The sequence below is a fragment of the Bos grunniens genome, chromosome 29, assembly GCF_055505025.1.
Source record: "Bos grunniens cultivar Pamir isolate PY7600 chromosome 29, Bosgru_T2T1.0, whole genome shotgun sequence".
Taxonomy (NCBI): domain Eukaryota; kingdom Metazoa; phylum Chordata; class Mammalia; order Artiodactyla; family Bovidae; genus Bos; species Bos grunniens.
In genome coordinates, this window is record NC_141193.1 from 34256713 (window position 1) to 34272756 (window position 16044).

A 16044-nucleotide genomic window follows, 5' to 3' on the forward strand; every position below is an offset into this window, starting at 1 on the left:
CTATGACTGTGTGGATCACAATAAACTGTGGAAAATTCTGAAAGAGATGGGAGTACCAGACCACCTGATCTGCCTTTTGAGAAACCTATATGCTGGTCAGGAAGCAACAGTTAGAACTGGACATGGAACAACAGACTGGTTCCAAATAGGAAAAGGAGTACATCAAGGCTGTATTGTCACCCTGCTTATTTATTTATTTATTTATATACACACACACATACACATATATACGGATATGTTTATATAGACATGCATTTAAATAGTTAAGACCAAAACAGGGCTAAATTAGGGATTTTTGCAAATACTTTCTTGATCCTCACAACTGCCCTGGGAGAGAGTATTGCTTCTTTATTGTAATTGCAATATACTTGATTTTAACTTACATGCAGAGTACATCATGAGAAATGCTGGGCTGGAAGAATCACAAGCTGGAATCAAGATCGCTGGGAGAAATAATAACTTCAGATATGCAGATGACACCACTCTTATGGCAGAAAGTGAAGAAGAACTAAACAGGCTCTTGATGAATGTGAAAGAGGAGAGTGAAAAAGCTGGCTTAAAGCTCAACTTTGATTCAGAAAACTAAGATCATGGCATCTGGTCCCATCACTTCATGGCAAATAGATGGGGAAACAGTGGCTGACTTTATTTTTCTGGGCTCCAAAATCACTGTAGATGGTGACTGTAGCCATGAAATTAAAAGACAGTTACTCCTTGGAAGGAAAGTTATGACCAACCTAGATCAGATCAGATCAGTCGCTCAGTCGTGTCCGACTCTTTGCGACCCCATGAATCGCAGCACGCCAGGCCTCCCTATCCATCACCAATTCCTGGAGTTAACTGAGACTCACGTCCATCGAGTCGGTGATGCCATCCAGCCATCTCATCCTCTGTCATCCCCTTCTCCTCTTGCCCCCAATCCCTCCCAGCATCAGAGTCTTTTCCAAAAAGTCAACTCTTTGCATGAGGTGGCCAAAGTACTGGAGTTTCAGCTTCAGCATCATTCCTTCCAAAGAAATCCCAGGGCTGACCTCCTTCAGAATGGACTGGTTGGATCTCCGTGCAGTCCAAGGGACTTGCAAGAGTCTTCTCCAACACCACAGTTCAAAAGCTTCAATTCTTCAGTGCTCAGCCTTCTTCACAGTCCAACTCTTCACATCCATACATGACCAGAGGAAAAACCATAGCCTTGACTAGACGGACCTTTGTTGGCTAAGTAATGTCTCTGCTTTTCAATATGCTATCTAGGTTGGTCATAACTTTCCTTCCAAGGAGTAAGGGTCTTTTAATTTCATGGCTGCAGTCACCATCTGCAGTGATTTTGGAGCCCCCCCAAATAAAGTCTGACACTGTTTCCACTGTTTCCCAATCTATTTCCCATGAAGTGATGGGACCAGATGCCATGATCTTCGTTTTCTGAATGTTGAGCTTTAAGCCAACTTTTTCACTCTCCACTTTCACTTTCATCAAGAGGCTTTTGAGTTCCTCTTCACTTTCTGCCATAAGGGTGGTGTCATCTGCATATCTGAGGTTATTGATATTTCTCCCGGCAATCTTGATTCCAGCTTGTGTTTCTTCCAGTCCAGCGTTTCTCATGATGTACTCTGCATATAAGTTAAATAAGCAGGGTGACAATATACAGCCTTGACGAACTCCTTTTCCTATTTGGAACCAGTCTGTTGTTCCATGTCCAGTTCTAACTGTTGCTTCCTGACCTGCATACAAATTTCTCAAGAGGCAGATCAGGTGGTCTGGTATTCCCATCTCTTTCAGAATTTTCCACAGTTTATTGTGATCCACACAGTCAAAGGCTTTGGCATAGTCAATAAAGCAGAAATTGATGTTTTTCTGGAACTCTCTTGCTTTTTCCATAATTCAGTGGATGTTGGCAATGTGATCTCTGGTTCCTCTGCCTTTTCTAAAACCAGCTTGAACATCAGGAAGTTCACGGTTCACATACTGCTTAAGCCTGGCTTGGAGAATTTTGAGCATTCCTTTACTAGTGTGTGAGATGAGTGCAATTGTGTGGTAGTTTGAACATTCTTTGGCATTGCCTTTCTTTGGGATTGGAAGGAACACTGACCTTTTCCAGTCCTGTGGCCACTGCTGAGTTTTCCAAACTTGCTGGCATATTGAGTGCAGCACTTTCACAGCATCATCTTTCAGGATTTGAAATAGCTCAACTGGAATTCTATCACCTCCACTAGCTTTGTTCATAGTGATGTTTTCTAAGGCCCACTTGACTTCACATCCCAGGTGAAGTGATCACACCATCATGATTATCTGGGTTGTGAAGCTCTTTTTTGTACAGTTCTTCTGTGTATTCTCGCCATCTCTTCTTAATATCTTCTGCTTCTCTTAGGTCCATACCATTTCTGTCCTTTATTGAGTCCATCTTTCCATGAAATGTTCCCTTGGTATCTCTGATTTTCTTGAAGAGATCTCTAATCTTTCCCATTCTATTGTTTTCCTCTATTTCTTTGCATTGATCACTAAGGAAGGCTTTCTAATCTTTCCTTGCTATTCTTTGGAACTCTGCATTCAAATGGGTATATCTTTCCTTTTCTACTTTGTTTTTCGCTTCCCTTCTTTTCACAGCTATTTGTAAGGCCTCCTCAGACACCCATTTTGCTTATTTGCATTTCTTTTTCTTGGGGATGGTCTTGATTCCTGTCTCTGTAGAATTTCACGAACATCCACCCACAGTTCATCAGGCACTCTATCTATCAGATCTAGTCCCTTAAATCTATTTCTCACTTCCACTGTATAATCATAAGGGATTTGATTTAGGTCATACCTGAATGGTTTAGTGGTTTTCTCCACTTTCTTCAATTTCAGTCTGAATTTGGCAATAAGGAGTTCATGGTCTGAGCCACAGTCAGCTCCAGGTCTTGTTTTTGCTGACTGTATAGAGCTTCTCCATCTTTGGCTGCAAAGAATATAATCAATTTGATTTTGGTGTTGACTATCTGGTGGTGTCCATATGTAGAGTCTTCTCTTATGTTGTTGGAAGAGGGTCCCGTCACTTCATGGCAAATAGATGGGGAAACAGTGGCTGACTTTATATTTTGGGGCTCCAAAATCACTGCAGTTGGTGACTGCAGCCGTGAAAATAAAAGACGCTTACTCCTTGGAAGAAAAGTTATGACCAACCTAGACAGCATATTCAAAAGTAGAGACATTACTTTGCCAACAAAGATCCGTCTAGTCAAGGCTATGGTTTTTCCAGTGATCATGTATGGATGTGAGAGTTGGACTGTGAAGAAAGCTGAGCGCTGAAGAATTGGCGCTTTTGAACTGTGGTGTTGGAGGAGACTCTTGAGAGTCCCTTGGATTGCAAGGAGATCCAACCGGTCCATCCTAAAGGACATCAGTCCTGAGTGTTCATTGGAAGGACTGATGTTGAAGATGAAACTCCAATACTTTGGCCACCTGATGCGAAGAGCTGACTCATTTGAAAAGAACCTGATGCTGGGAAAGATTGAGAGCAGGAGGAGAAGGGGACGACGGAGGATGAGATGTTTGGATGGCATTACCGACTCGAAGGACATGTGTTTGGGTAAACTCCAGGAGTTGGTGATGGACAGGGAAGCCTGGCATGCTGCGGTTCATGGGGTTGCAAAGAGTCAGAAACGACTGAGAGACTGAACTGAACTGAAAGTACTATACAGATATTAGTTGATTTAACATACTTTACAAATGTTAGATGGGTTCCCAGCTGGCTCAGTGGTAAAGAACCCACCTGTCAATGCAAGAGACGCAGGAGAGACGGTTCAATCGCTGGGTTGGGAAGATGTCCTAGAGGAAGGCGTGGCAACCCACTCCAGTATTCTTGCCTAGGAAATTCAATGGACAGAGAAACCTGGTAGGCTACAGTCCATGGGTTTGTGGAACAGCTGGATGGCACTAAGCAACTAAACAATGACAAACTTTTACCTGGATTATCTTGTTTGTTTTTAAGTAATACATGCATATGATCAAAAATTCAAATAATATACAACAGTGGGCCCCATGTCCAGGGGTGAATGTACTATGAGTACCTAACTTCTAGATATGTCCTAGGCATCTTTGACATCCAAAAACTGTACTTCCTTAATAGAAATAGAAATCTCAACAGAAAAATAAATGACTAGTCAAAATTTTCTTTTACAACTGAAGCATAGTTGATATACAATGGTTTCAGGTGTACAGCAAAGTAACTCAGTTATATATACATCTGGATCTATTTTTTCAGAATCTTTTCCCTTACAAGTTATCACAAAGTATTGAGTTTAGCTCCCTGTGCTTTACAGAGGTCCTTGTTGTTCATGAAAATGACTGGTCTTAAGGATGAAAGTTGTACAAAACTAAAAGAAGCCACAAGTATCATCAACAAGCACACAAATTTTCCACCACTGTCAGGTAGTATGGAGGGCAGTTTTCCCCATAAGGATCTTACAATCTAGATGAGGAAACAAAACTAATGTCAAAGAACAACTAAAGGACATTGACAACTAAACTACTAAATAGGAAATGACAACTAAACAGGGGTTGGAAGAAAAGAGTTGCTTGGAGAAGACGTCTGACTTGGGTTAGCCCTCATCCTATATAAAAAGATTAAAAGAAACAGGGAAGAGTACTGAAAAGTGAACATATCAAGCAGAACTAAAGTGATGTGTGCCATAAATAACTTAGCCATAAGAATTCATAAGCACCAAAATTCCCAAGGCCAAGTAAGTTCTCATTACCACTTCTAGAATGCACAACAGTTTGGAAGATAAGCCTCTAGTGTTTACAGCAGCCTGCTTCTGTCAATACATATTACATTTTCCTTATTTTTGATTAGCAATGTTAAGTTTTCATATGGTGCAGTGGTAAAGAATCTGCCTGCCAATGCAGTATTCTTGCCTGGAAAATTCCATGGGCAGAGGAGCTGGGTGGGTTACAGATCACGGGGTAGCAAAAATTCAGACATAACTGAGCATGTAAGCATGCACGGCGTCTTTCACATTGTATAAGTAGGACATTGAGAACCGTGGCAGTAAAAAGTAGTCCCAAAACGACTGGCTTTTTCTTCTTCTGGCATGACAGTGTGGGGAGTTCCACAGACCCACTCCTCAGTGAAACTGGTGAAAGTTATAAAATAAAATAAAAAAACAAAAACCTACCCCCATCCCAGCCTTCTAAAGTCCCTTTAAATGGTCCTAAGTGCTTATGGCAAATGAAGAAACACAGAATTCAAGAAAATCTACTAGAACTTGGTAATGACAAGGAAATTTAGTGGTGTCTATAAACGACAATCTTGCTCCCACCCTTCCCCATCACAGCTAAGCAGGACAGAATCTCCACTCCAGACTGATGCCAAGGACACAGGGTTCTTCCGAACCCCAGCTCTTAGTCAGAGAACTATTTCAGCAGGATGAGCACCATAGCATGCTGGCATTTCTCATTTTGCCCACAGTTACTTGATGCTGAAGCTACACAGAGTGTGAGTATGGCCAAGAGGTAGTGGCTCCTGGAATGGAGGGTCTACATTTGGTGAGGAACTGCTAAGAACACTAGACCCAAATTCTCTTGCTCCAGCTCAAACCAACGAGACCTGGGGCTGTAGCCACCACTCAACTGAGGACTCAGCTCCTAAACTGTAATGTCACTTTCAGAGAAGTGTCCATTGTTCCTGCCCTCAGCCCTAGAGTCTGATTCACAGAGTCACCAGGGCTAGAAGCAATCATAAACCAGACTTCCAAGCCTCTCTCCAAAGGAACCGACTTTATTAGCAACAGGGTGTGGATAATCTCAAACCTAAGGGTGCTCTTAAAAACTGTGGTTGTAGTGATAGGCCACTGGGAAGAGACTGACATTCACTGGAGATAAAGGCTGAATAAACTGTAGATCTGCTAGTTTGCAGAAAGAAATGGAAAGAGACAGGTAGGAAGAGATCTTTTGGGGGTCAGAATAAATTTCAAAAACCGACCTTAGGAAGCGTATCTTTAAAGTTGCCTGAATTTGACTGCAATAGTCTGTGAAGCAACCTATGTCCGTGAACACTGTCGAAAACAAAAGAGCAAGCAGCTGTAATTAGTTTAAGAGCTGGGTATGGTCTGGGAAAGAAATAGCCAAAGAGAGTCCTGCCAGAATCAATGTTATCCCTGGGTGGTAGTGGGCATACCCCCGGCTACATCCACTGAGGGGCAACACTGAAGACTTCACACTGCAGGGGGAGGGGAAAGATAGATTTGTATCTAGAATAAAGAATTCCTATAACTCAACGACAAAAAGACAAATCAGGCAATTAAAAATTGGGCAAAGGACTGAAACAGATATCTCTCCAAAGAAGATATACAAATGGTCAATAGCCACAAAAGGATCTTCAACATCCTTAGACATTAGGGAATGGCAAATCGAAGCAACAAGATAACCACTTCCCATCCATCTGGATGGCTGTAATCAAACTGAAAATAATCAGCACTGGTGAGAATACAGTAAAAGTGGAACTCTCAAATATCACTGGTGGGAATATAACACGCTGCAACCACTGCAGAAAATAATTTGGTAGTTCCTCAGTAAGTTAAACACAGAACATACACATGTGACCCAGCAATCCCACTCCTAGAAATATATTCAAAAGAACTGAAAATACGTGTTCAAACAGAAATTTTAACATGAATGTTCATAGTATTATTATTTGCAAAAGCCAAAGGTGGAAATAACCCAATGAACATCAGTGAATGAATGGTTAAACAAAATGTGATATATCCATACAATGGAATATTATTCAGCAATAAAAAGAAATAAAATTCTGATACAAGTTAACAGAAGGCAGACACAAAAGGCCAGGCACTGTATGATTCCATTTATATGAAATATCCAGAAATCCACAGAGACAAGAAGTAGATGTGAGATTACTAGGAATTGGAGGTAAAAGGAAATGAGGAATTTTGGCTACAGAGCTTCTGCTGGGGTGCTGAAGAATTCTGGAACTATATAGCAGTGATGGTTGTACAACACTGTGACTATATGGTATGAACAGTTCATTAAAAATGGTTACTGTAATACATTTTATATTATGTACATACCCACGATAATAAAAGCAAAACAATCTAATGCCAAACTTCAGTACATAGTATGAGAATTCCCACAGTATAAGATTCAGATATAAAACTACACACCTTCACAGGTTCTGTTTAATAGACTTTCTTTTTTTTTTTTTTTAGACTTTCAATTTATTCACTTTATTTTTTTTTTTTTTTTCTTTTTTGGGCTCATAAAATCTGTTTTTTTTTTTTTTTTTTTATACAATGGAAATGACAAATAGTTTCAAGAGATTAGATCAGATAGAGTGCCCAAAGAACTTTGTTTTTTTTTCTTTTTCTTTTTTTTTTATTCCTTTATTTCTCATGTGTTCCCCATCCTGAACCCTCCTCCCTCCTCCCTCCCCATACCATCCCTCTGGGTCGTCCCAGTGCACCAGCCCCAAGCATCCAGCATCGTGCATTGAACCTGGACTGGCATTTCGTTTCATTTGGCTACAGAGCTTCTGCTGGGGTGCTGAAGAATTCTGGAACTATATAGCAGTGATGGTTGTACAACACTGTGACTATATGGTATGAACAGTTCATTAAAAATGGTTACAGTAATACATTTTATATTATGTACATACCCACGATAATAAAAGCAAAACAATCTAATGCCAAACTTCAGTACATAGTATGAGAATTCCCACAGTATAAGATTCAGATATAAAACTACACACCTTCACAGGTTCTGTTTAATAGACTTTCTTTTTTTTTTTTAGACTTTCAATTTATTCTTCACTTTAAAAAGTATTTAAATGTATAAATGCTGGACCTGAATATTGTTCCTATTATGTAAAGTATTACTCCAAGATTTTCTCAGCCTAATTTAATTTCACAATATGTGATTATTCATCTAGCACATTTTGGCATAGAACTGTAATTAAAAGCTTAAATATGAATCACATATTTACATATAAACTGTATCTTATCGAAAGAAAAAGGCAAACAGAAAATCCACAGTGAAATACCACTTCACACTGTCTGGTATTGCTATAATAAAAAAACAAGAAGAAGAGCAATAATAAGTGTTGGCTACACTCAGGAGAAATTGGAACCTTCATACACTGCTGCTGGGAATGTAAAACAACACAGTCACTTTGGAAAATGGTTTGGTGGTCTCTCAAAATATTAAACATAAAGCTACCATGTGATCCACCAATTCCACCCAAGAGAAATAATATCCAAATGTTTTCACAAGTGTTCACAGTAGCATTAGTCATAATAGCCAAAAGAGAGAAATAATCCAAATATCCATCAATGCCTAAATGGATTATAAAACACTGGTATCTTTATAATAGAATACTAGTCAGATATAAAAAGGAATCAAGTACTGTTGTATGCTACATGTATGAACCTCAAAAACTTTGTGCTAAATGAAAAAAACCAGACAGAAAAGGCCATATGTAGTATGACTGCATTTATATGAAATACTCCAGAAGAGACAAATCTATACAGAGTGGCTAAGCAGTTACCCAGAGCTTGGGGTGGGAACGAGAAGAGACTGCTAATGAGTGGGTAGTAAGTTTCAATACGGGGTGATGTAATGCTCTAAAATTAAACTGTGAGGATGGCTGCATAACTCTGTCACTGTACTGAGAACTATGGAACAGGATCCTACACCCCACCTTTATTTTTTATGATTCACCAATATAAATCTTTTAATCTTCCATCCAGAGCCCAGTGAAAACCCCCACACTAATTTCAACTGCTTGACTCTGCTCACACTGTTCCCCTACCTAAAATGCTCTCCCTAGTGTAGAGTACAGGGGCTTCCCTGGTAAGCGCAGATGGTAAAGAATATGCCTGCAATGCAAGAGACCCAGGTTTGATCCCTGGGTCAGGAAGATCCACTGGAGAAGGGACTGGCAACTCACCCCAGTATTCTCGCCTACAGAATTCCACGGACAGACCATGGGGTCACAAAAAGTCGGACACAACTAAGCAACTAACACACACACACACACACACACACACACACACACAGGGTACAGTTAATTTACATACTTATTTTGAAGATGTTTCTGATCAAGTCAGTCCTCATGAACCTAATCAGTCCTCATGAACCTAATTATATTCTAGATTTCATATATACCACTTAAAACTGGTAACACTGTAACCTCAAATATATACATAAAGCAGTTCCACCTTACTTCCTATCAATGTTTAGATTTTGCCAGAATCTCTAATTCATGCTTTTAATCTCTTTTATCTTCTCAGAGATAAACCACTCACTGCAGAATCATGAGGATCAAACATAATTGTGGGAACTCAAATAGGGCTCTAAGACAAAGAGGAAAAAAGTGTACAACCAGGGACTATTGTAGGATAAGTAGCATCAAGAGTGAATGAAAAGAACCTCTCTGGTGGTTCAGTGGTTAAGAATCCCCCTGCCAATGCAAGGGTCATGGGTTCGAACCCCGGTCCGGGCAGATCCCACATGCCAAAGGACAACAGAGCCCGTGTGCCACAACTACTAAGCCTGTGCTCTAGAGTCCACGAGGTGCAACTACTGAGCCTATGTGTTGCAACTACTGAAGCCCAAGTGCTCCAGAGCCCATGCTGTGCAACAAGGGAAGCCACTGCAACAGGAAGCCCACACACTGCCACAAGAGAGTAGCCCCCGCTCGATACAACCAGAGAAAAGTCCACCCAGCAATGAAGGTGCAGTGCAGCCAAAAATAACTAACAATTCTTTAAAAAAAAAAAAAAAAAGTGAATGAAATGTGCACTCCTTTCTCTATCAAATCCTGCAAACACACCTGCTTCACCGACCAGAACTGTGACTACATCTTTATATCCCTCTTAATAGCGAGCAACTTTTCTGGTGGCTCAGACAGTAAAGCATCTGCCTACAATGTAGGAAACCCCAGTTCAATCCCTGAGTTGGGAAGATCTCCTGGAGAAGGAAATGGCAATCCACTTCAGTATTCTTGCCTGGAGAATCCCATGGACAGAGGAGGCTGACCGACTACTGTCCGTGGGGTCGCCAAGAGTCGGACACGACTGAGCGACTTCACTTTCACTTTTTTCAGTTAATAGTGAGCACATCATCTTGAACACAGATGGTACCAAACGTCTGCTGAATAAGAAACTGATGCTTTGAAAGCAACTTCCTACATGTTTGCTCAGTAGTACCCAAACCTTAACAAGTACCTGAAATTGTAAAGCAGGAAATATGGATGAGGAAAAAGAAAATGAAAATGATGGGACACACACTCACTTCTCGACAGTGTATGATGTTCTTACTGTGTATTTCAAGGTGGCCATCTTACTGCTTTCCTCAAACCTAAGTATGTATACCAGGCATCCTTACCTTTTAAGTAGTCACTGCACTTCATCATTATCAGAGGAAAAAAAGAACACTAATACGAGAAGCAAAAATTTAGGTATGACACTTCACTTTCTCCTAATAGTGGAGTGCCAAGAGTCAAACTCCTATCTCTCTACATGCAGTCAGGAAGAAACCCACACCATGAAGCTTGGAAGCGCATTGATGTGTGAGGTGGGAATAAGGAGCATTGCTTTCAAAGGAAAGAGGGTTGGCAGGGGCAAAAGACAAGTCTTAGGAGATGAACTGCTGAAAACAGCAAAGACAATGGGTCATTAAAAAAAAAAAAAAAAGCCACAGATTGGAATTTGATCTAGACCCTGACTGCAGGAGCCTAGGATCAATCAATTCAAGAGCATCTCTTTCTGACACTCTGAATAAACAAAGCTAATTCCACTATCTAAAATTCCTCAGCATGGCCCTGAAGAACTATGAACATAGAAGTTATTTGTTTTACTTCTGTTTAGTCACTCAGTTGTGTCTGACTCTCTGTGAGCCCATGGACTGTAGCGCGCCAGGCTCCTCTGTCCATGGGATACACTCCAGTATCCAGGCAAGGATACTGGAGTGGGTTGCCATTTCCTTCTCCAGAGAATCTTCCTGACCCAGGATCAAATGTGCGTCTCCTACACTGGCAGGTGGATTCTTTATGACTGAGCCACCAGGGAAGCCCTCTCATTTATTAAGCTTCAGAAATTCATTTTCCCCTTTCTATACATTTATACTTGCCTTGTGTTGTTTAGAGTCAAAAACATACATGTTCTAATCATTCAGACTTGCCTGGAGGATTTCTCTGGTGGTAAAGCACTTAGCTCCAAATTTATCTTATTTAAGTTTGCTACACAAATATTTTTTATTTAATTTGGGCCTAATAATTCCCTTTATACTTATAAAAACTCCTTTTTAAAAATTTATTTATTTTTTAATCGAAGGATAAATGCTTTACACAATTTTGCTGTTTTCTGTCAAACGTCAACATGAATCAGCCATAGGTGTACATATGTCCCCTCACGTCAGGACAACTTTTGTAGTGAATACACTGTTCGATTACATGAAGGGAAAGCATCATTACCAAGAGTCAGAATGTACTGAACTACAGAGAGTAGTTTTATACAGGTCCTGTCATTTGATGGAATCACCCAAATGTATAAAGAATTTTGACTTCCCTCAGAGACATAGAAATCAGTGAATAAATACAAAAAGCACCAATTATCAACATATATTTCTCTTTGTACGTTGTTATACTAACTGGCCAATGATTTTAAACAGGCTGTCTAACTGGCAAATGAAAGGCTTTCAATTGCCTACAAGTAAGAAAAACTGGTAACTTTTAAATTTCCTGCAACAAGTGCAGGCTAACAATGCCTGGCCCATAGAAGGAGCTCAAAAAATAATTGCTGAACAAAGGACTGAAATAAAAGCCTTCACGAGGTATACAGACTAAATCATTTTTATGAAAAATACATTTTCTAAAGACTCTGAAAAGAGAAAATATTCACATGTGTACTTTTCTATTTTAGTTTATCCCTTAAAATAAAAATTACACCCAAAAATGTTAACTGGGGCTTGAATCTGTATAAAAGATATCTTAGAATTTTTATTAATTTCTTCAAATTTCTCTAGCTTATCACTTCACAGTTATCAAAAAGGCAAATAGAGTGGTAAATTAAAAATCCACTCCTTTCACAAAGGAGGCAAGAATATACAATGGGGCAAAGACAACCTCTTCAACAAGTGGTGCTGGGAAGAAAACTGGACAGCTACGTGTAAAAGAATGAAATTAGAACACTTCCTAACACCATACACAAAGATAAACTCAAAATGGATTAAAGACCTATTAAGACCAGAAACTATATAACTTTTAGAGGAAAACCTAGGCAGAACACTCAATGACATAAATCAAAGTAAGATCCCCTATGACCCCCCCACCATAGAATAATGGAAATAAAAACAAAAGTAAACAAGTGGGACCTAAATAAACTTAAAAGTTTTTACACAGCAAAGGAAACTATAAACAAGGTGAAAAGACAACCCTCAGAATGGGAGACAGTAATAGTAAATGAAACAACTGACAAAGGATTAATTTCCAAAATAGATAAGCAGCTCATACAACTCAATACCAGAAAAACAACCAACCCAATCAAAGAGTGGGAAAAAGAACTAAACATTCATTTCTCCAAAGACATACACATGGCTAACACACACATGAAATGATGCTCAACATCACTCGTTATTCAGTTCAGTCGCTCAGTCATGTCCAACTCTTTGCGACCCCATGAATTGCAGCACGCCAGGCCTCCCTCTCTATCACCAACTCCCGGAGTTCACTCAAACTCAACGTCCATCAAGTCAGTGATACCATCCAGCCATCTCATTCTCTGTCGTCCCCTTCTCTTCCTGCCCCCAATCCCTCCCAGCATCAGAGTCTTTTCCAATGAGTCAACTCTTCGCTTCAGGTGGCCAAAGCACTGGAGTTTCAGCTTTAGCATCACTCCTTCCAAAGAAATCCCAGGGCTGATCTCCTGTAGAATGGACTGGTTGGATCTCCTTGCAGTCCAAGGGACTCTCAAGAGTCTTCTCCAACACCACAGTTCAAAAGCATCAATTCTTCGGCGCTCAGCCTTCTTCACAGTCCAACTCTCACATCCATACATGACCACTGGAAAAACCATAGCCTTGACTAGACGGACCTTTGTTGGCAAGTAATGTCTCTCCTTTTTAATATGCTATCTAGGTTGGTCATAACTTTCCTTCCAAGGAGTAAACGTCTTTTAATTTCAGGGCTGCAGTCACCATCTGCAGTGATTCTGGAGCCCCAAAAAATAAAGTCTGACACTGTTTCCCAATCTATTTGCCATGAAGTGATGGGACCAGATGCCATGATCTTCGTTTTCTGAATGTTGAGCTTTAAGCCAACTTTTTCACTCTCCTCTTTCACTTTCATCAAAAGGCTCTTTAGTTCCTCTTCACTTTCTGCCATAAGGGTGGTGTCATCTGCATATCTGAGGTTATTGATATTTCTCCCGGCAATCTTGATTCCAGCTTGTGCTTCTTCCAGCTCAGCGTTTCTCATGATGTAATCTGCATATAAATTAAATAAGCAGGGTGACAATATGCAGCCCTGACGTACTCCTTTTCCTCTTTGGAACCAGTCTGTTGTTCCATGTCCAGTTCTAACTGTTGCTTCCTGACCTGCGTATAGATTTCTCAAGAGGCAGGTCAGGTGGTCTGGTATTCCCATCTCTCTCAGAATTTTTCACAGTTTATTGTGATCCACACAGTCAAAGGCTTCGGCATAGTTAATAAAGCAGAAATAGATGTTTTTCTGGAACTCTCTTGCTTTTTCCATGATCCAGCAGATGTTGACAATTTGATCTCTGGTTCCTCTGTCTTTTCTAAAACCAGCTTGAACATCAGGAAGTTCATGGTTCATGTACTGCTAAAGCCTGGCTTGGAGAATTTTGAGCATTACTTTACTAGTGTGTGAGATGAGTGCAATTGTGCGGTAGTTTGAGCATTGTTTGGCATTGCCTTTTTTTGGGATTGGAATGAAAACTGACCTTTTCCAGTCCTATGGCAACTGCTGAGTTTTCCAAATTTGCTGGCATATTGAGGGCAGCACTTTCACAGCATCATCTCCCAGGATTTGAAATAGCTCAACTGGAATTCTATCACCTCCACTAGCTTTGTTCGTAGTGATGCTTTCTAAGGCCCACTTGAATTCACATTCCAGGATGTCTGGCTCTAGGTCAGTGATCACACCATCGTGATTATCTTGGCCGTGAAGCTCTCTTTTGTACAGTTCTTCTGTGTATTCTTGCCACCTCTTCTTAATATCTTCTGCTTCTGTTAGGTCCATACCATTTCTGTCCTTTATCGAGCCCATCTTTGCATGGAATGTTCCCTTGGTATCTCTAATTTTCTTGAAGAGATCTCTAGTCTTTCCCATTCTGTTGTTTTCCTCTATTTCTTTGCATTGATCGCTGAGGAAGGCTTTCTTATCTCTTCTTGCTATTCTTTAGAACTCTGTTTCAGATGCTTATATCGTTCCTTTTCTCCTTGGCTTTTCGCTTCTCTTCTTTTCACAGCTATTTGTAAGGCCTCACCAGACAGCCATTTTGCTTTTTTGCATTTCTTTTCCATGGGGATGATCTTGATCCCTGTCTCCTGTACAATGTCAGGAACCTCAGTCCATAGTTCATCAGGTACTCTATCACTCATTATTAGAAGAATGCAAATCAAAACTACAATGAAGGTACCACTTCACACTGGTCAGAATGGCCATCACCCAAAAGTCTACAAACAATAAATGCTGGAGAGGGTGTGGAGAAAAGGGAACGCTCTTGCACTGTTAGTGGGAATGCAAATTGATACAGCCACCATGGAAGACAGTATTGAGATTCCTTAAAAACTAGGAATAAAACCACCATATAAGTGAGCAATCCCACTCCTAAGCATATACCCTGAGAAAACCAAAAGAGAAAAAGACACATATATCCCATTATTCATTGCAGCGCTATTTATAATAGCTAGATCATGGAAGCAACCTAGATGTCCATCGACAGACGAATGGATAATGTTGTGGTACATATATACAATGGAATATTACTCAGCCAAAAAAAGTCAATCAGTTCTAAGGAGGTGGATGAACCTAGAGCAATTATACAGGGTGAAGTAAGTCAGAAAGATAAATATCGTACATGAATGCATGCATAAATATGGAATCTAGAAAGATGGTACCAAAGAATTTATTTGGAGGGCAGCAATGAAGAAACAGATATAAAGAACAGACTTACGGACACAGGGAGAGGGGAGGAGACGGTGAGATGTATGGAGAGAGTCACATGGAAACTTACATTACTGTATGTAAAACAGATAGTCAATGGGAATTTGCTGTATGTCTTAGGGAACTCAAATGCACTCTGTATCAACCTAGAGGGGTGGGATGGGAAAAGAAATGGGAGGGACGTTCAAGAGGGAGTGGAAATATATATACCTATGGGTGATTTACACTGAGGTTTGATAGGAAACAACAAAGTTCTGTAAAGCAATTATCCTTCCATTAAAAAATAAAAATTAACTTCTTTAAGTCACAATGTAAGTAATATAGCTGGTTGCACAGAAGTATGAATTTCCTATATATGTTTTTTTAAGAATTATTATCAATAAAACTTCAGGTTCCGGTCATGGTCTATCCATATAACTCTCATTAAATTTAAATCAACTCTCAAGTGAAAAATATTAGCAAGCAATATAACCTCCAAGATGGGATGCACAACTTACTTCAACTTGAAAAAGTTCTCCAGCCCCCTCACAGTCATTGGATGTGATTACTGGAGTATGAATATGCACAAAGCCACTGTCCTGGAAGAAAAAGAGAAACCACTTGTCTCAGTACATCTGTCTGTGAAACAGTTCCAAGAATATACACCTTTTTATATGATTAAAATAGCACTAAGAGAATGTCACATCAAATTTTTCAATCACTCAAATAAAACTACTGAAATATCAAATGGAGTGTTTATTATGCACAAAAAATATTATTAATAAATCCGAACTAACTTAGACAATATCTAGTCCAACCTCCTCACTTCCAAGATAAGGAAACTGAGGCCCAGAGAAATTTAATGAGAGGCCAAAGTCACACAACTCGTCAGTGTC

At 39.9% G+C, this 16044-nt stretch overlaps 1 protein-coding gene across 17 annotated transcripts in view; it reads right to left on the reverse strand.

The window, feature by feature from the left end:
- Positions 1–16044, reverse strand: part of NARS2 (asparaginyl-tRNA synthetase 2, mitochondrial) — a 139509-nt gene that overhangs the window by 106873 nt on the left and 16592 nt on the right. For 14 of the 17 annotated variants that reach the window (XR_015158166.1, XM_086385800.1, XM_086385798.1 and 11 more), the window contains one exon: positions 15667–15747. Coding sequence is in view for 12 of the 17 variants with exons in the window: in XM_086385793.1 (XP_086241919.1) it covers positions 15667–15747 (81 nt within the window). In the remaining 5 variants the exon portion in view is untranslated. Of the gene's footprint in view, positions 1–3742; positions 3837–5956; positions 6027–15666; positions 15748–16044 lie in introns of those variants that run through there. The other 3 variants (XR_015158167.1, XR_015158168.1, XM_086385797.1) reach the window with 2 other exon arrangements.